Source organism: Podarcis vaucheri (assembly GCF_965113315.1).
Source record: "Podarcis vaucheri genome assembly, chromosome: 2".
Taxonomy (NCBI): domain Eukaryota; kingdom Metazoa; phylum Chordata; class Lepidosauria; order Squamata; family Lacertidae; genus Podarcis; species Podarcis vaucheri.
Genome location: NC_138760.1, coordinates 110,839,469 through 110,859,732, shown reverse-complemented (window position 1 = coordinate 110,859,732; position 20,264 = coordinate 110,839,469). Strand labels below are relative to the sequence as shown.

Below are 20,264 nucleotides of genomic sequence, written 5' to 3'. Positions count from 1 at the left end.
GCGATTCATAAATGTTGTTGTTGTTGTTAAATAATCAATATAAAAATGTCTAATGCGCAATGAACAGTTTATTCTTACTCATCAGGATCCAGTTATGATAGGAAAGATTTACAATGTCTCTAGTTCGTACAGTGAGGGGGGAAAGTATTTGATCCCCTGCTAAATTTGCCTGTTTACCTGTTGTTATTCTGTCTCTCACAGCTACAATAAACCTACCATTAAAATTATGGACTGGTGATTTCTTTGTCAGAGGGCAAACAAGCAAATTTAGCAGGGGATCAAATACTTTCCCCCCTCACTGTAGATGATCAGGCTTTAACTGTGGGGCCACCAATAAGTTCTGTCTGCTGGGTAGCCATGGGCAAGCCATCACAAACCTGCTGTGATGGCAAGCAGCCCAATAAGGTGAACAAAGTGCTTTGCACTCTGATTCAGTGCTGTTAGCATTTTTAGCTCACTCTTTAGCCCCCCCCCCCAAGCAAGGTCAGTGATAACACAAAAGGAAAAGGGATTGAGAGTGAGGAGGAAAAAGAAGGCAGTGCTTCTTGGTTATAGGTTTCTTGTAATGACCAGCTGGAACAGAAGCATACTTATAATTTTCCTAAGGATGGCACAGTATTAGAACTGTATTAGAACTGAGTCCTAGTACTGGTTAAATATTGTCGTTCACCACCGCAATCCCCAAGTGGTGTGAAATTCCAGGGGTCCAGGGTTTGTGTTTCCTTTGGAAATGTGGCACAATGGAGACGGTGGTGTCTTTATGATATATGGTTTATTTGTGCGCACACAAACACACACACACACACACACACTGTATCTGAAGAAGTGTGCATGCACACGAAAGCTCATACCAAGAACTAACTTAGTTGGTCTTTAAGGTGCTACTGGAAGGAATTTTTTTATATTGTGTGTGTGTGTGTGTGTGTGTACATACAACCTGAGTCTCTGGTGGAGGGGCGCATAGTATTACACTCCAAGAGGTTCTTGCTTCTCCCATGGTCAGTCTTGGATGCCAGCAGAAAGCAGCCATGGTTTCTTATTTTCACAGTATTTTTTATTTTATTTTTAATGAGGCGGTTAAGCTGAGAGAGCAAGACTGGCCCAAGTCCACCCAATGATCTTTGCCTCCGAAAAGGGATTCAAACCCTGGTCTCCCAGGTCCTAGCCTGACACTCTAACCCAGGGATAGGCAACCTAAGGCCTGGGGGCTGGATGTGGCCCAACTGCCTTCTCAATCCGGCCCGCGGACGGTCCGGGAATCAGCGTGTTTCTACATGAGTAGAATGTGTCCTTTTATTTAAAATGCATCTCTTATTTGTGGGGCATAGGAATCATTTTTTTTCTTCAAAATATAGTCCGGCCCACCACATGGACGGTGGACCTGCCCCCTGCTGAAAAAGTTTGCTGACCCCTGCTCTAACCACTACACCACGCTGCCTCTCAGGAGTCATTAGTCCGGGATTTTATTTATGAAGTCTACCGGGGTGGGCTTACCCCATCATAAAGTTAAGTTTCTTAAATGCCACAAGGGTCTTATTTTAAACTCGTGTTTGGCGAACCCTGGCAGGCGAGATATTCTTTTGCGCCGTTTCCACGTGCGATCGAGGCTGCTGCTACTTTTTGAAGAATCCGCTTCCACCAGCGCAGATGCCTCTGACAGTGCATGGAAGCGAAGCGCGCAGCCTGCCCGTCTCACGTTGCTGACAGCCAGAGCGACAAATAGCCTGGCCAAGCCCGCCCAGAAGGGCGGAGCTCGGGAGTGGGAGGGGGAATGGGGCGTGGCTGCATCAGAGGGGAGGGGCGTGGCTTGGCCGCGGTGGGCGTGGCTCTCCGCCCGTCTCCAACCCCGAGAGGCTTCCCCGGGGATTCAGGTTGCGGCTCCGGTGTCGTCGGAGCTACGCTTCTGCTGCAACTTCTTCGCAACTTTCTCCTGGCTTGGCCCGAGTCGCGGCCGCGATGTCCTCGGTGCAGGTGCTTTACCCTCCCAACGTGCATCGCTGCAGCATGCTCAGCTCGGCGGCGTTCCCCAAAGACGAGCCGGCGCAGGGTGAGTTGCTCCGCGGCCGCGGCGGAGACGCAGTTCGGGGCAGACTGGGGCGGACGCGCGGGGGCTACGAGAGGGCGCCTCCGAGGTCCGCGGCTTGATAAGAGTCGGGATCAGAGCGGATCCCTCTTCTTGCAATGGGGTCAGACTCGTCTTTGCCCTCTGAGGATCCTCACGCTGCCCATCGGGGGGGTAACGGGCTTCCTGCTGCCCGGTGTCAAAACTGCTGAGAGACCACCAAAATAAAAAAATGGGATACCTCTTAGCTGCACCGCAAGCTTATATTGGCTTTGCATTATCGGTTTAATTCTCGCAGCCTCGTGCAAACTTAATTTGCTGAGAGTTTTCTACGAGAGGTTCCCTAACTCTTTGCGCTCCTCCGAATGAGCGAGAGGCAGATCGAATGAATAGCCGTCCCACGGAAGGTGACATCCCCTCTCTGATCGGAGGCTGCAGTGCGTGGCCGGATCGTTGACACGAGTCTGCGATCAGATTGCTTTTAGTCAGCGCTGGGGATCCGTGGAGTGACGACGCGTCCCCGCGCCAAATGCTTTAAAGCCGTTCGCGGGGCCGTGAAGCTCCGCTTCTCCACCGCTCCTTTTCTTTGATCCGCTTGCTAAGAATGCGAATTAACGATGGAAGCCCGATCCTGGGCTAAAAGATCCCCGCATTGCAGGGGGTTGGGATGGATGACCCCGGTGGCCCCTTCCAGCTCCACGATTCTATGATTCCGTCAGTGTGTCGTACATTTGCAGAAGTTGGAGCGGTTATTTCCTCGGCTGTGGGAGGGGGCGCGCGGCTCTTGAGAAACTCCGGGAGATTTCCATTCGGTTGCCTGTTGCCAAGTGCGACGAGAGGAGCAGCCGAGTTGCCGCTCAGTGCTGACCTCTGCAGGCGGCGGCTGCTTTTCTGCGTTCTTTTGCTACTGCGTTTAAATCTTCATAATTTTTTTCCCCAACTTGTTGCTCACCGTTGGACTTGCAACTCCCACCGTCCACAAAACCCTTAGCTATACTGGTTAGGACTGGCAGTAGTTGAACAGCATCCAAAAGGCAACAGGTTCCCCACCCCTGGCAAACCAGTTCGGCCTGTCCCTCACTGGGTGACACTGGGCCCAGTCACCATTGCTCTGCCTAACCTACTTTTTACAGGACTGGTGTTGCTAAGAGGGCAAGATGGGGGCGAGCGAGAAAGCCATGCAAGGTGGCCTTTGAGCTTCTCTGAAGGAAATGTGGGAGATAAACGTGTACACATATTAAACACCCATTGGTGTCCCCTGAGTTGAATGGGGGGGGGGGGAGAGAGGAGAAGGAACTTGCCTTGTTTTCAGCACATGGCCTTGAAACCATCCCAGAGTGGACTCCTTTGTGTCACAACAGCTGTCGAAAAAAAGAATAAGCAGTCCGCTGGCTGGGTCAGCAGACTTTGCTGACCAGAAAGAGTGTCACCCTTGAAAATAACTGACCTCTTCTCCTTTGCCGCTCTTTCAACGTATTTCACATAATGGCCTCCTTTATTGTTACAACAACCCTGTGAGTTGGGCCAGTAATGTTATCTGCATCGGTGAGTTCGTAGCAGAGGCAAGGTTTAAAGGAGGGCTTTCTCAGCTCTCTGCCTTTTCCGTCACTCAGCTGCACATGCAATAACAGGGCCGGCCCAAGACACTTTGCTGCCTGAGGCAAGGGACATGGCACACCTACACACACACACACACACACACACACACACACACACACTGGTCAAACTGACCACCTGTCCCCGGACAACACCATCCACCTTCCCTGAGGCTTTCTTAGGGGGACACTCCCCCACAAGACTTTCTGCTGCCTGAGGGAGTTACCTCACTCTGCCTAATGGTAGGGCCAGGCCTGTGTGACACCCCCAGCACCTGTACCTATAGTAAATGGGGTTCTCCTTTGTTTTATTGACACAGGGAGATGACTGAAAATCTGGGCTACCTTTAGCTTAACTGAGAGTGGGGTGGGGAAAAATATGTTGGCATGATCCTTTCCTCCTCTGCTCAATGATTGCTTGCCCATGAGGAAGAAACACACTAGTGTGTCATCGTATTTTGCATCCCTCTGGGCCATTCCCAGTGATTTATTTTGGGAATGATGCTTTGGGACTTTGGCCTCGCAGCTTTATCCCACGTGGCTGTGCTTGTGTTGTCTCCCACAAAGGTACACAATCAACAAAGGTGCCTGTTTCTCTGTCCAGCAGATGGGAAACGGCATGTTTCCTGGGAATCTGGTGCGGCAAACTCCTGTCCCGTCAAGGCTCCCATCACCAAACCCACAGGTTAGCCCTCTCTCGGGGCTGAGCAAACATCGCCTCTGCCTCATGGCTCTGCCTTGCTCTGTGACGTGGGCAGTCCCGTATCAAAGCGTTTGTGGCTATTCCTCCCTGTCTCCAGGGACATTTCTGGCATTCCAAAGGAGCTTAGATAGATATGACAAGGCTTGGCTTATCGTTTGGAAGCTTATCATTTGGAAGCCCGCCTTTGCGGGAAAGTGAAACTTGTTCTGCTGCGTTGGAAAAGGTGATGTGGTCATCTGGTGTGTCGCTGGATGATTTACACTGATTTGGGGGTATCTGCTCGGCTGCAACGGACTCCTCCTCGCTTTATTGAGTCAATGAGGTTGTTGTTGTTAGTCACTTCCGTAGCTGGCTCACGCCCTACTTGAAAGAGGAAAGGATTTATGGCTGAGAATACGCAACGTGTGCTCGGATTGATCAGTCCCAAGTCCGTGCGCTGGTGGCAGATATGCATTGAGGCCAATCCTATAATATTAGTAAAATGCAGCCTTTTGAAAGGAAGATGTGGCGAACCCCTGCTATGCAATGATATATGTAGCTAAATACAAAACCTGGGTTTCTTTATTATAGCATTGGAGGCTGACCGCTGGTGATATGGTTTGGCTAACTTTTGACCTAGGCAGCCAAGAGTGTGTTACACGCCAGGGCATTTTCACTTTCATTTCCAGAATGCAAAAGTGGTGTCATAGAAGGGGGTGCATTGGCTAGTGCCGTGGGTTTGCAAAACAGCAGTTTTTGTCTTTGTTGACATACGTTCTGAATGGCTGAGTGGCTGGTCTGACTTTGTGGCAGGAAATACTTTGGGTCAGCTAAGGTAGTTGGGTCCAGACCTTGAGAGAGTGCTGCTGTGCTCCTTATTAGGGAGAGCTGTGCAGAACAGGAAAGGTCCCATGAACTGCAACAAGACTGCAATACCTCTAGGGCCACCTTTCCCGGTCCTTGAGGTTTGAACTGACCCTGTGCTTATCATTTGAAGCTCTTCTTCATGCGCCCCCTTCATGAGAGGCCTGTAAGAAGGCAACACGAGACTGGGCCTTTTCTGCGGTGGCTCCCCACTTATGGAATGCTCTCCCCTGGGAGGCTCACTGGATGCCTTCATTACAGGCAAAAACGTTTCTCTGTAACCAGGCCTGGGGCTATCCATCCATTGTCTTTTAAACTGTGTGTGGGTTATTGATTTTGTTTGCCACTATGGTATTTATAGGGACGTGGGTGGCGCTCTGGGTTAAACCACAGAGCCTAGGACTTGCCGATCAGAAGGTCGGCGGTTCAAATCCCCGCAACAGGGTGAGCTCCCATTGCTCGGTCCCAGCTCCTGCCCACCTAGCTGTTTGAAAGCACGGCAAAGTGCAAGTAGATAAATAGGTACCACTCCAGCGGGAAGGTAAATGGAGTTTCAGTGCACTGCTCTGGTTCGCCAGAAGTGGCTTAGTCATGCTGGCCACATAACCCAGAAGCTGAACACTGGTTCCCTCGGCCAGTAAAGCGAGATGAGCGCCGCAACCCCAGAGTTATTTGCGACTGGATCTAACGTTCAGGGGTCCCTTTACCATTTACCTTTACGGTATTTATATTTGTGTTTTTATATTGTAAACTGTCTTGTGATCCTCAAATGAACAGCAGTATAGACATTTAATAAATGAATAATAAACAAACTTGTACCACCATGGCAATGAAGGGGGCGCCGGGAGAAACTCTATGCCTTCTGCTGGACACTCAGGGTCTCTGGTCAAGCAAATCTAGTGGAATAGGGGGGAGCAAATCTGTATTTTAAGACTGCAGGTATTTTTTTTTTAAGTGGGTGGGTGGGACACTGGAAGCAATGGGGGCACTTGCTATTTAATTAAAGAAGCGAAAGGCGAGCAGAGTGTCCCTCTCGCCCCGTGAATCAGTGGAGGCGGAGGGCGAGGAAAGGTTTCCCCACCTCCTTCTCCTACTTCACAGCCGTTGCTGGTTGCAAATCAGCCCACACTTCGGAAAGACGAAAGAGGGCTGATTGAGCGGTGGCTTTTGATGTCCAAGGCAGGAGAGCTCCCGAAGCTACCAAGAGCTCAGGCAGCAAAAATTCTGCCCCCTTGAAGGCGGGGTGGGGTCCGGGGAGCGCGTCGATGCAGAGCATTTGCTAGCGGACTTTGCAAGCGCCAACTTTAAAATAGGATATCGCACGTGGGTCAACAAGCGGCGGCGGCGAGGAGAAGCGTAAAGGGTCCTCGCGCGCCTCTCCTCGATTGGCCGCCGTTGCCTTTCCAATTCGTTTAAAGGACTCCTGCCTGCTGCGCACCCCGCCCCGTTTTCATTGCCGTGCGCGCTTCTCCCTCCCTCGACGCTTTCAAAGCCTCGCCCTGTCGGCGGCCGAAAAGAACTCCTCCTTTTACCCCCACACACGCCTCTTCTGATTGGCTCGGCTTTTTCGCGGCTTCCTCCAGCTCGCCCCGCCATTGGCTAAGGTCGGCGTGGAGTTGGAACGTTCGTAAAAGCGAAGGAATTCCGAGGCGCACGCGGTGGGGGAGGAGCGGCCACACACATACACACCAGCGCACGCGAGGCAATATTGGCCGGAGAGTGACCGACTGACCAGGCCATGCTCTTGGCTCAAGGCCCCATTTGCCACCAGGGTCCCGAAGGGCCGCCGGCTGCCGATGCCGCCGAAGAGGAGCCTCGCTCCGCGGGTAACAACAAGGAGCACGTGGGGCGATTTTTGTGAATGGAGCGAGCGTGGTGGTTTTCGTTGTTGTTTGCAAGCAAACCGCAGCCGGTGTGGGTGTCTGGCTGGCTGGGCGGGTCCCGGCACAACTCGCCACGCTGATGCGCTGCTTTCCTTTTCTCCATCCCCCGCAGGGAAGGCGACCTTGGAGACGCGCTACCGCTTGGGAGCGTTGATTGGGAGCGGCGGTTTCGGCACTGTCTACGCGGGGACCCGGCTCAGCGATTCTCTCCCGGTGAGTGACCGATCGGCGTCTTTTCTCTCCATATATCACACGTGCATGTGTAGATACACGTATTATGTACATTATAGAGACACACACACAAGCACACACGTAAATATACATAATACGTATGTCTACACATGCACTGAAATGATCAAATGCAGCACCAGGAGTCGACCGGCAGCTTTTAGGAGAGATGGAAATAAATGGTATACAGTGGTACCTCGGGTTAAGTACTTCGTGCCGGAGGTCCGTTCTTAACCTGAAACTGTTTTTAACCTGAAGCACCACTTTAGCTAGTGGGGCCTCCCGCTGCCGCCGTCCTGCGATTTCTGTTCTCATCCTGAAGCAAAGTTCTTAACCTGAGGTACTATTTCTGGGTTAGCGGAGGCTGTAACCTGAAGCGTCTGTAACCCGAGGTACCACTGTATTGTGTAGGGGGACACACATAATCAATTGGTCACTTCTTTTACTTAAAGAACATCCCCAACGTTATTTAAAATAGATATAAAGCAAGAATAAAAACAACCTGAAACACTCACAATAATATGCATAAAAGAGCATTAAAAGTTCTTAACCTGAGGTACTATTTCTGGGTTAGCAGAGTCTGAAACCTGAAGCGTCTGTAACCCGAGGTACCACTGTATTAGGGTTATGCGATTCTGGGGGCTGGAGTGGAATTAATGATCCTTGCGAGAGAGAAGAGAGAGAAGCCAGCAGCAAACAAAAGGGGAGGGGGAGGCGTGACTCTTGCTCCAATTTGGGGCTGCACCATGCGGGCGGCTGCTTTGAATCCCAGGTTATCGTCTGGGTTTCCCTTTCTCCAACCTGCTCTGCCTCTCAGAGGGTGTGTTAGTGTCCTGGATGAGTGCTGCGCCTGGACTCCTCGCTACGCTCTGTGCTGCTCGCTAAGCCTTTGGCTCCACTTCAGGCGCTTGGAGCACACAGTGGCTCATCGGTCTGGTTTCCTGGTAATAATTATTAAGGAAGGAGAGAGAGAGCACAAGCAACAGTCATCCCGTGACGAGGAAGGCATCACTGCTGTTTAATATACAGTATGTGCAGTAGCCATGCAGGGCTATGCTGAGTTCCAAACTTGGAAATCAATGCAGCGGTAGTAGTTTAATAATACACAGCTGCAGCAAATAATGATGCACACCTGTTTATCTGCTATTGGCTGTGCTTGAGTTACAAAATGTATGCATGTTGCATTGGTTGTGTGTGACTTACAGGTGTGTTAAGTCACTGTCGTTGGAGGGCAAAATCCTGGGTGTTCTGAAGGGAAGGTGTGGAAATTCCCTGGTTCTGTATTTTTTCAAAAACCTATAGGGGTGCAGAGTCAAAAGCATTAGGACTGGATACTGAGGCGAGGGGCAGTATGCTATTTTGAAGCTTGAATAAAACAAGCCCTGGGAAGAGAAATTGTGGTGGCTTTCTCTTTGGAAGGGAGTGTAGCTCCATTGTGGGGTTTTAAAGGTATTCTTATTCCCAAAGGGACAGAATGTCTACTACACCGATGTTTCCCAAATTTGGGTCTCCAGCTGTTTTTGGACTACAATTCCTATCAACCCTGACTATTGGTCCTGTTAGCTAGGGGTGATGGAAGTTGTAGTCCGAAAGCAGCTGGACACCCAAGTCTGGGAAACATGGATCTATACTTTTAAGAGCTCTCGATCAAGTAAATTCAGGTGTTGCTAAGAAAAAATAATTACAAAAACACCAATCCCCCTGGCTGTACATTTGCAGCCATAAATGGAAAATCCACTATTTTCAACGTAGTTCTCTCTATTGCTGAGAGGTGGGGGTAGGGAGGGGCTGTATACTTTTCCAGCAAGGAGACGTTAAGACCTTACTTCTAATAGAGAGCATTGAAACAAGTAATGTGGTATGCTCTTTCCTTCAGAATCTTACATTATAAGGGGCATTTCTGTTAGAGCAATCTCAAGCCTAAGATGACATGTGCTGAAATTGAAGAATAATCAATACTCTCTCGGCAGAGCCTTTGGTAAGGCTTGGTAAAGAAATGAAACAACTCCATGAGAAAATACCACATTGTTCAATTTAGACATTTTAGTTTGTTGAAATTCTGGTTTGCATGGCGTTAAAATATTTGTGAGAAACTCTGCATTAGACAGGTACCAAGTAGGCCTTATTGATAAACTTCCTTATATATAATCTTGAAGCTTCAGCAACCTGCCATGGGTTGGAATCCTTTCATAGCTTGCGGAAGATGACTTTCCTTTGTGCAAAGAGTCCGCTAGACGGTTGCTGGATCTGGGTTGCAGCAGGGCTGGCTTCAAGTTTGAATGGGGTCTTGAGTGAAGCACCCCCTGGTGGCAGCATGGCTGGCAGCTGGGTCTGGCCACCATATACAGTGGTGCCTTGCAAGACGAAATTAATTCATTCTGCGAGTTTTTTCGTCTTGCGAATTTTTCGTCTTACGAAGCACAGTATTAACGGTTTTAAGAAAAAGGAAACAAACTTGCAAGACGTTTTCGTCTTGCAAAGCAAGCCCATAGGGAAATTCGTCTTGCGAAGCAACTCAAAAAACCAAAAACTCTTTCGTCTTGCGAGTTTTTCGTCTTGTGAGGTACCACTGTAAATCATTCCTCTCTGGGGTATTGTGGGGAAATGGCAGCTGGGCTTGGCTGCCCAGTGCTGCTTGGAGCACTGAGTTGGAAATAAAGAAATACAGTGGTACCTCAGGTTACATACACAATTTGTTGTGGCATTTTTTGTGTGTGGAACAGAGCCTTTTTGAAGTACAGTGGTACCTCGGGTTACATACGCTTCAGGTTACAGACTCTGTTAACCCAGAAATAGTACCTCAGGTTAAGAACTTTGCTTCAGGATGAGAACAGAAATCGTGCTGCAGCGGTGCGGCAGCAGCAGGAGGCCCCATTAGCTAAAGTGGTGCTTCAGGTTAAGAACAGTTTCGGGTTAAGAACGGACCTCCGGAACGAATTAAGTACTTAACCTGAGGTACCACTGTGAACAAATCATAAGGGAGCCCAAGGCAGGTGTTGGTGGCGAACCCCTAGCAGTTGCCCAATAATGCCTAATAATAATAATAATAATAATAATAAATTATTTATACCCTGCCCTTCCCGGTTCAGAAAACCAGGCTCAGGGCAGCTAACAACAAATTTAAAACACTTAATTCATGCAACAAAAACAGCATAAAATACAGTATAAACCGTCAATAACAATAAATTCAGAATTCAAAAATCAGTTTAGGGGGGAAATCTTGGCACTTCCCCCAGGCTTGCAGCCTGACCCGAGACGGGTCACAACAGCCATGCTTATCGCCGTGCGTAGTGAAATGGGGTTTGTGCTAAAGGTGGATCCCAAATAGTGCTGTGAATTCTGCAGTAGGCTTTGCCTCCTAACAGCATTCTCCTTCCCTCCTTTTGCAGGTGGCCATCAAATATGTTGCCAAAGACAGAGTCTTGCAATTCCAACACATGGTGAGTTGCTGCCCTTTTGCGCCGTTTCTCTTCCCGTTGAGGCCGCCTGACTCGTTGAGCGGCGGTGCCAGAGGTTGCTCTCATGCCTGTCTCCCTTTCTCTCTCTTTCCTTCCTTTCTTCCTTCTCCAGAACGGCACCCTGGTCCCGCTGGAAGTGGTACTGCTGAAGAAGGTGTCTTCCTCGGGCTGCCGAGGCGTCATCCGCCTCCTGGATTGGTTTGAGCAGCCCGAAGCCTACTTCATCGTGATGGAGCGCCCCCTCGTCTCCCAGGACCTGTTTGATGTCATCACCGACAGGGGTCCACTCCCCGAAAGCCTGGCCGCCGGCTACTTCCGGCAAGTGGTGGAGGCAGTGCGCCACTGCCACCTCTGCGGTGTTTTGCACCGAGACATCAAGGACGAGAACATTCTAGTCGACCTCCTGCAGGGAGACCTAAAGCTCATAGACTTTGGCTCGGGGGCCTTGCTTCGGGATGCTCCCTATACAGATTTTGATGGTGAGTGTGCGTGCGAGAGAGAGAATGCCAGAGACCACCACTCGGCGACAGGGCACACACGCTTTGCTTGCAAAAGGGTCTTGGGTTCAAGTTTTGACACCTCCAGGCAGGCCAGAAAGATTCGACAGCAGCTACACTGTTGTCGGTGTAAGCAAGCTGTTGCCAACCTTTGGGCTTGTGGTTCTTTTATTTTTATCCCCCTCCCCCCCAAAAAAAAATGCTTTTTATTGAGATTTAAGAACGCCAACAGCAACCAACAAAAACATCAAATCTTATTACATATATCCTACTTTATGCTCCATAGAGCCGTTGACTTCTGTCCTTCCCTTCTGCACATTTTCTTATTCCAATCTATAATTCACAGTTTCATTGGTTAAAAATTACACCGTGACGTAAGATTTAATTCAATCCTGCCAACGTTTTCATATTTCTACAGTTCTCACTTATATAAACCATAAATTTACTCCATTCTTTTTGGTACTTCATCTCCTCCTGATTGCGAATTCTGTGTGTCAATTTTGCCATTTCAGCGTATTCGACCAGCTTTATCTGTCATTCCCTTACAGTCGGAACCTCCTGTAACTTCCACTTTTGGGCTTGTGGTTCAAAACATCTGGTTGGCACCAGGTTGATGGCTGCATGGGACTCAGTGGTCCCGATGCAAAAGGTGGCAGGTTTTTGGTTTTGCAGAGAAGCACCCAGGAAGGGAACAAGCTAGGAACACAAATCAATGTTGGCAGGTGGGGAGGTCTACCTCAGCCAAATTTTTTGCAGACTTTGGCCTAAATCTGAACCATAGTTCAGACCTCTGGCAACAGCTGGTTGTCTCTTCCTCTTAGCAGCCTTCTAGGAAGGAGAGTGAGATGAGGAGATGTCAGAAAGAGAGAAGGGGTGGCAGGAAGCGAAGGAAGAGTGGAAGGGGATAGTCCCGCCCACTGCTGGCTCCGTCCTTCTCTCACAGACAGAGTGTGGCCCTGAGGAATATGGCCGTTGGGGGGAACAAATATTTCCTCCCCACCCCAGTGTCGGAGGAACTGTCTGAAAATGTGCTGCAGTCTCCCTATGAGAGGTACAGGAAGTTGTTATGTGGAGGTTTGAGCAATTCAGTGTGTCCCCGCGTCCGGTTTCCACATAGCAAAGCACATTATGGGCCATTGCCAGTGTAAAATCACAGGCTTTGGGTTGTGCCTTTTGTATTTAACCGAGGGGGGCGCACGCAAAGTATAGATCTGAAGGTTGTCTTCTGAGCGTTTGTAAAGTATGCTGAAGGCCTAAACGGTCTGCTCTGTTCATAGGTTGACCGGCCTTTTTCTTCCTGAGGGATGCCATTGTTGCATCTTTTGGATAAACACAGGTTGCAAAATAAAGTCTTGCGGCAGCTTAATTTTTGGCCTGAAGGTGTACACTCTTATTGCTGTCACGTTGGATGAGCTAGTCCTTAATTCAGTGTAGCCATCCTAGTTTACATTCTTCCTCCCCCCCCTGCCCCCAGTGTTTACACGGAGAAGAAATTCCAGTTGGTCAGTGGTAATTGTTAGCTGGTCTGTTTGTATGCGCAGTTGCTCCAGATTGCCTCATCTGTATTGGTGTTCTCTTGTGTGTGCGCACCCTAAGGTCATTGGCCTAGATGTCAGTGGCCTGTAAACCTGATTTCACGTTGCAGTACCTCAAAATGCAGGTAAAGGTTCGTACGATGGAATGTTGTTGCACAGAAATCAATTCTCTCTCGGGGCATTTGTTTATTTATGGAGGATCATTTATAATCTTGAGGATGTTTCCAACTCAGAGTGGATCTGCTGAAATCAATGAGACCCTGTCTGTTAATTTCAGTGGGTTTTTATTCTGAGACACAACCCGCAATTTCACTTATCCCCTCGAAAATCCCTCTCTTCCCATCTCTCATTCTGCTTGTGTCTTGCCTTTCACGTTGCAAACATTTCTTGTTATTGGTGCTTTGTAAGCATAAAAATACTTTTAAGTAAAAAAGACTGTCGAGAAAACACCCCATTTTACAGATGGGAGGACGGGAGACTGAGGCTGGAGCAGCAGTACACCAGTGCCAATTCATCGTGGAAGTCTCATACATGGGGGAACCTGCTGCCCTAGGCTTCTTTGGGAAGAAATTGTGGGATATAGATTTAATAAATAACACAAACATTTCATATCTGGTTCTTGAAATTTAGGTAATGGTGGTGGTCCTGCTCAACATGGGTGAGGAAGGGGCAGCCTGGGAGTGATTTGGTAGCTCTGTTTCTGGTTCCTTTGGCGCCTCTCCAGGTATGTTTTCACCGGCTCCTTTCCATTCTTACAGGCACCCGGGTATACAGCCCTCCCGAGTGGATAAAATATCACCGGTACCATGGCGTGTCTGCCACTGTGTGGTCCTTGGGCGTGCTGCTCTATGACATGGTGTGCGGGGACATCCCTTTTGAGCGCGACGAAGATATCCTCCTTGGGAAACTCCACTACCACTGCAGGGTATCCTCAGGTACAGACGCTACCCTAGACCCAGGCCAGTGGATATTTGCAAGGGTGCAAGATGAGGCTGTATCTCAGTCTACCTTGAGAGAGATGTTAGTCCACAGAATGCCAAAGTTAATTAGCTGATCTTTAGCAGGGGTCAGCAAACTGCGGCCCACCGGGCTCGTAAATCCGGCCCGTGGACCCTGCTGCCCGTTCGGTCAGTCCCCGCGCTAAACCGGCGCGGCGGCTGACTTTCGTGACACTGGCACGGCGTTGGATTGGCTGTAGGAAGCTCCTGCAGCCAATCCAAAGCAGCGGATGCCTCTGGGTGACGCCCCTTCCTTCCCACTGAGACGGCCATGTGTGGCCAAGAGCTGAGCAGGAGGAAGCGGTGGCACTGGGGAGGCTGCCTCCACCGCCCAGGCCAATGGCCTGGGCTCTGGACCCCTGGCTGAGGGAGAGGATGATGATGCTGCCAAACATGCGGCGGGGGGTCCTTTCAGGAGAGGGTTGGTCCAGCCCTCACAAGGTCTGAGGGATAGTGGACTGGCCCCCTCCTGAAAAAGTTTGCTGACCCCTGATCTTTAGGACAAGTTTTCTTTTTCTTTCTTTTTTTTTCAGTCAAGATGCTTATTTTTGTTAGACCAGCAATTTCACCCCTGGTTCCTTAAGAATTCTTAATGTATGCTTCTTCAATTTGGCAACTCCTTAATTTGTCACTGAGCCCTGGAGTGCCACAGTGGCTTGGACTATGGAGCGTTGGTAGGCTCATGTGACAGGATACTGCCCTTGGGGGCGGATTGGCCTACCTCGTAAAAGCTGATTGAAGTCTGCTCCATCTGCATAGCACTTCCTGCTTCGTTCAGTTGAAATGAGCGTTGTTGAATTGAATAGACTGTGCTCCACTGTAAATAGTACCCTGAATACCCTTAGGGAAACTAATAATCTTCCGACTCCTATTCTTATCTCTTAAAATAGGACTAATTGTTGGACATTTTGGGATAAGTTCTTAATGAGGTGCAAGGCACGAAGTGCTTTGCAAGACAGGGATAACATAACTCAAGTTGGCAGATCATGAGGCTGTTAGAGTCATGGGTTTGAGCCCCACTACAACTCCCATCATCCCTAGCTAGCACAACCCAATGGCCAGGGATAATAGGAATTGTAGTCCAAAACTGCTGGAGACCCAAGTATGGGGAACACTGGACTTAGATGATCCTCGTGGGCCATTCCTGCAATTCTTTTATTCAATGATATGAGGAAGGGCTGTAGCTCACTGGCAGAAGGCCCCAGATTCAATCTCTCCAGGTAGGGTTTTGTGGAAAAGGATACTTCCTGAAGTTCTGGAAAGCTGCTTGCAGCCAGAGTTAGGCCACGGGCAGCGTTAGAAACTCAGATATCTAAGCTTAGGCACCAAATGGCTCCTTAAACCAAGGATAACACCAAAACAGAACGTCTGGTTGCCATTTTGGGGCAAGATGGCTCTAAAGTCTTATATTTTGAAGGATGGGAGTGACTGTGATTGATTATCAGTTAAACATCTGACTAGTTCAGATGATAACCCTGAGCCTATAGGCTAAGAACTTTGGGAACTTTAAACAAGAAAAGTTACTTGATCCAGGGACAGTCCACATACATATTGGCCTATTCCTACCTCTTTTTCTTAATGGTGACACGGAACATTCAGTGACACAGAATATTCTTCACAGCTGTGTGAGGAGGGCAGTGGGATGGGTTAATCGAAGATGAGCTGCAGCAATCAGCTATAACGTCGTTCACTGCCCCTTCTTGAGCTGCACAGGGAAAGCATTTTGGTTCCTGAAATTCATTCCAATTGTGCCGATAAAATATAACGGACAGGATTCTACAGGATGTGTTATTAGTATGTGGAAACAGTTGAGATCCAAGGATCCCCAGGCGTGCACCTCCAGACGGTGGAGATGTCAGGCACCGTCCTGGGGCCAGAGCACCTTCACTTGGTCGCAAGTGGCCAATAGCCAGGTGCAAAATGCGCCTGGCTAATTTCGAACACTGGCCCATGGGTTCAAAAACTGTGGTCTGCGAGCTTCATTCAGGTGATTTGCAGTGCGACCACATTCAACGTTTATATTTTCTCGAAGTATGTATTGCTTCTTTTGTTTCTTATGTTGCATTTGATGCTGTTCCGATACAGTACTACAATATCTAAGAAATGAAAAAGCCACAAAAACGCAAAGCACATCACAACTACTACAGCAGGCCGAAAAACCATCAAATGGTGTGCCAAGACCCTCAGCAGTTTCCAAGTGGTCCCTGGCGGTTGTGGAAACGGGTTAGGAACCCCTGGTGTAGGGAGAGTTGAGCTTTCCTGAGCAATGCCTTAACTCCGTGCAACTTCCTGTGTGTTCCTATTAGGCGGTGTAATAACCATGGTTCTTTCCTGCTTTGACAGACTGCCGTCACCTGATTGAGTGGTGCCTCTCGCTGGCCCCAGAGAACCGGCCTTCCCTGGAGCAGATCTTGACCCATCCATGGCTCCTTGCCTTCTTGGAGCAAGGCGGACGCAAAGCCCAGCAGCCCACAGTCCCCAAAGCCGGCACGAGCCTGTGACTCTGGTGGCCTCTGGACAGCAGTACTGGGGCGGGCCATCGCAGAAAGGATGGACGTATCTCGGTTTCTCCTGCGACGACAGGCTGACATACTCGTTATTCCTGCTGATAGCTGAGTTCCTGCCCCTGGGTGGACGACCTATGAAATCCCAGGCCTGTGGCAGGGACGCTGCCCACCCCGACTAGACAGGGGGTCTGGCGTGCAGCCCCTGACCCCCAAGACAAAAGAGACCAATGAGCTCTGCTCTGTTTACACAAGGACTGTCCCCTGTCTTCACCAGTGAGGGCAGCAGAAGACTGGCAGCGAGTGAACAGTGTTTGAAGCCGTCCGTAATGGCTTCCTCTTGTTACGCCTTTCAGTATTGGGAGTTTGGTGGACCTCTGGACTGACCTTCATGCGCCAGAACTGGATTGGCGGTTTTGATGTCACGCAGGGTACGGGGGGTTGTTTCTTCTGGTGGTCAGATGCTTATTTATTTGGCGTGACGTTCCTTTGGTGGGGAGCCCCGGATCCTTCCTCCTCCTCCTCCTCTTGTTTTTTTGCTAAGCCATCATCTACCTGCTGTGGTTTTTTGGGCATAGAAACATTTTCTCTGGCCCAGCCGGGAAGTGACATGGTTATTGTGAACAGCCCCCTGCTTCCATTCCTGTCCAGCCATTCCAAGTCTGAATCCAGTTTCCTCCAGTGCCTTGACTTGATGGGTGTGTGTGTGTGTGTTTTACCCCCTCTTCCTTTCACTTGGGGGAAGTTAAAGGGGTGGCGGGGGAAAATGGGGCCCCACTTAACCTCCTCAATAAGTGAAAACGAGAAAAAAAATAAATCCATGAGTTGCTGGGTTTCTTTGTCGGAGTTGATCGAAACCCCTGGTGCCAGGACTGTCCCACACAAATGAGGACCTGGAGTTGTGCTTGCCGCTTCGAATTTGAAAGGCAAGATTTTGGAACTTCGGAAAGCACTGGCGCTAGGTATTTTGGCCCTGCCAGCCAGCCAACCACTGACAGCTTGGAAGAACTTTGTTTCTGTCTCGGCAACTTGACGCTCACAGTGGAAGAGGAGTTAGCCAATTGGTGCCCACCAGAATTGGAAGTTGCTGTTAAGGCTCCCGACTCCCATGAGCCCCAACTTGCACGACTGATGGTCGGGGGATAACGGTGGGAACTGCTAGTCTGGTGGGTACCAAGTTGGCTATTCCTGCTGTCTACTTTACTCACCAGTTCCCATCTGTCAGCTGCTCCTTCCGGGAGATCTTGAAGTTTGGTCTTCTGCTTGTGGCTGCGGCAGAGTGTTGTTTTCTTTTTTTTTTCCCTCGCCCCCCAGAGGCTCTGATCCCAGTCCACCCAAGTGGTAGCCTGTAAACGTGAGGTCTTTATTAGTAGAGAAGCAGGCCGGATGGCGCCACAAATATTTTTCTGAAGCTGAACAAATCCTCATTCAGCCACAGGTTGAGTGTCTCCTCACCTTCATTTGTGTGTGTGCGCGTGTGCTTTGGAATCTGAGAGAACAACAGGAGCCTATAGCAAGGACTCTGAATCTTGGAAGTATGTTTCCCTTGGGGGCACCTGAAATAATTAGGCCAATGCCTTCTTGCCTTTTTAATGGGAGGTTGTTCTTCGAAAGAGTGCTGGCAGGGCCTTCGTCAGCTCCTTGCATTGGCCCCAGAGAGGATCTGGGATATGTATTTTTAAGGATAGCTAGTGGGGCCCAGCATCTGGCAGATTCAAGCCTGAGTGGCGGATCAACGCCCTTCTCTTAGCCCAACTCTCCTCCGATCACTGTAGAATTTATTTGTGCCAAATCACAGGAGGAGAGGCAGATATTAGCACCACTAAATCTGACAATGGCGAATTGACTTAGGCCAAATTCACGCTGTGTATTTCAAGCACTTTTAAACATTCATGGCTTTTTCCAGAGAATCCTGTGAGCTGCAGTTTAAGGGTGCTGAGAGTTGTTAGGAGATCACCCCCAATTCCCCTACAGTTCCCAGAGTTTCCTATGAAGAGGGATTTAATCGCTGTGAAGGGACTAGTGGTTTCTGAACAACTCTCGGCGCCTCTTAAACTGCTGCTCCCAGAATTCTTTTGGGGGGGAAGCCATGGTTGTGTCATAGTGCTTTAAACACACGGTGTGAGGTGACCATGGATGCTCATCTAGTTATGTCCTCGTTAGCCAGGTATCCACAAATCACAGCCAGCCTTAAGAAGCAAACCTATTGCGTGCTGGTCACAAACCTGCCCCTCTGCAGTACGAAAGAGTCAAGGGTCTTGCATGATGCCACACCGTGTTCAAGATCCAGGGGTAGCTTCCTTTTTCCAGTTCTTACATTGGAAAGGAGAGCGAGAGCTCAACCCACTATCCTGAAAACCTTTGGGAAGCAGTGAAGAAACTTTTTGCAGGTGTTTCCAGGGCTCAGTGTGGCAACGAGACTATTCCCCCCTCACACACACACTAAGGACGATGCTTCCCTTGCCAGAATAAAGCATACATCCCTCAGGGACGAGCCAGCAAGTGCCTGTGTAGATCTCTGCGCGCACACACCAGTGTGAGACCCCTTTTGAGTTGAGCCAACCTTGCAACGCTTTCTAATACTGCCTCTCTTGAGGCATACTGACACAAGCAGAGTGCTAGCCAAGGGAGATTGGGAGCCGTCAGATTCCAGCCTGGGAAAATGCCAGCATCGCTTTCTGAGCCTGCTACCTCTGAGCAATGTTGCTGAAGAATTATTTATATGCCAGTTCAGGATTTGATTTCCTTATCTGTGGATTTGTGTGTGCGTGTGTGAATTTTGTTACTGCCTCCCGTGCACATTTGTGCAACCACATAACACAGTGCCTCGCCCGTCGTGGGCTCCATCATCTACCAAGCCCCTTTCCGGGATTAAATAAACCTTTTATAAGAAAAAAGAAGCAAATCTTGTCTTTCGTTCTTACGTGCAGTTGATCAATCGCAGCGCTCTGAATTTCTGGCAGGGCTGGATTTAGGTTTGATGAGGCCCTAAGCTACTGAAGGTATTAATGGGGCCCTTTATATGTCCAGCTGTCCTTTGTCAACAACAAATGTTTTTGTGTTGAATATATGCTATATGGTAATTTATGGACTTAATAGGTATCTAAAGCCATTTACACATGCAGAATGTAGGCACCCTATATATAGAAATGAGCAAACCAGTGATATTTTAGGCTAGCAGGTGGGGCCCATTACTTACATTATAGGAGCCTACACAACACAAAACACTGTTGTTGTGTGTAGGTTTCATTTTATTTGTTATATTTTGGAAATGTACACCCAGCTTTTTTTCCCCTTTAATTTTTTTGGCCCCTAAGAGAGTGGGGTCCTAAGCTATAGCTTGTTTAACTTCTACGTAAATCCAGCACTGAATTTTCTGTGTTGGATGTGTACCTACCGCCACCATATCAAGGCTGTGGGTGTATGAGTTTAAGGGTTGCTTTGCAGCTGAGGAACACCCTTGCATTGAGTTCGAATGAGACCAAGAAATGGAGGTTGGGTTGAGGCTTGGTGGTTGGCTCAAGGTCACCTGGTGAACTTTGTGCCCGAGTGAGGATTTGAACCCAGGTCTCCCAGTCCCTTGCCTGACACACTAAGCGCCATGTCACGCTGTAATTCATAGCACAGGAAAGCTTGATGTGCTCTGACCAAACTCTGGGCTAGCAAGTTTGGTCTCTTCCATCCTGGAAGTCTGCGTGAAGCCTTTCCTGCTTCCTTGAAAGTTGCAATGGTAAACCTTCCCAAGGGTGTGAAGGGAGTTAACTTGGTGGTGTTGCAACAACACCTGGAAACAGCTGCAGCGATTAACTTGGAGTTGCACAAGCTATTGAGACTGATTCAACCTGTTCTTAATCATCTGTGGTTGCACACAGGTTGATGAAGCAAAGGGAGTTGTCCCTTTAGCCTTCGCTGGGGTAGCGTCCGGTGGGAGGAAAAGTTGGGACGAGGTCACAAGCCA

The 20,264-nt window shown here is 49.2% G+C and overlaps 1 protein-coding gene across 2 annotated transcripts; it reads left to right on the top strand.

Annotated features, from left to right (window-relative positions):
* The first annotated feature begins 1,708 nt into the window (after positions 1-1,708).
* On the top strand, positions 1,709-19,200 carry LOC309525131 (serine/threonine-protein kinase pim-3-like). Of its 2 annotated transcripts, none has more exons than XM_082210548.1 (6): positions 1,709-2,047; positions 7,199-7,299; positions 10,704-10,754; positions 10,885-11,251; positions 13,563-13,739; positions 16,146-19,200. In XM_082210548.1, the coding sequence occupies exons 1-6, from the start codon at positions 1,957-1,959 to the stop codon at positions 16,301-16,303; spliced, it is 945 nt and encodes a 314-aa protein (XP_082066674.1). In that variant the 5' UTR covers positions 1,709-1,956; the 3' UTR covers positions 16,304-19,200. The 2 variants fall into 2 exon arrangements, with proteins under 2 accessions (XP_082066674.1, XP_082066675.1); XM_082210549.1 differs by lacking the exon at positions 1,709-2,047 and adding an exon at positions 6,932-7,029 and having other exon boundaries at positions 16,146-19,183.
* Positions 19,201-20,264: the final 1,064 nt, after the last annotated feature.

What these genes read in the sequence shown, in the direction of transcription:
- LOC309525131 (XM_082210548.1), top strand. Translation starts at nt 1,957, where the DNA reads ATGTCCTCGGTGCAGGTGCTTTACCCTCCCAACGTGCATCGCTGCAGC. An exon ending in GGCTCAGCGATTCTCTCCCG is followed by an intron (nt 7,300 to 10,703) that starts GTGAGTGACCGA and finishes CTCCTTTTGCAG; the next exon opens with GTGGCCATCAAATATGTTGC. An exon ending in TCCCTATACAGATTTTGATG is followed by an intron (nt 11,252 to 13,562) that starts GTGAGTGTGCGT and finishes CCATTCTTACAG; the next exon opens with GCACCCGGGTATACAGCCCT.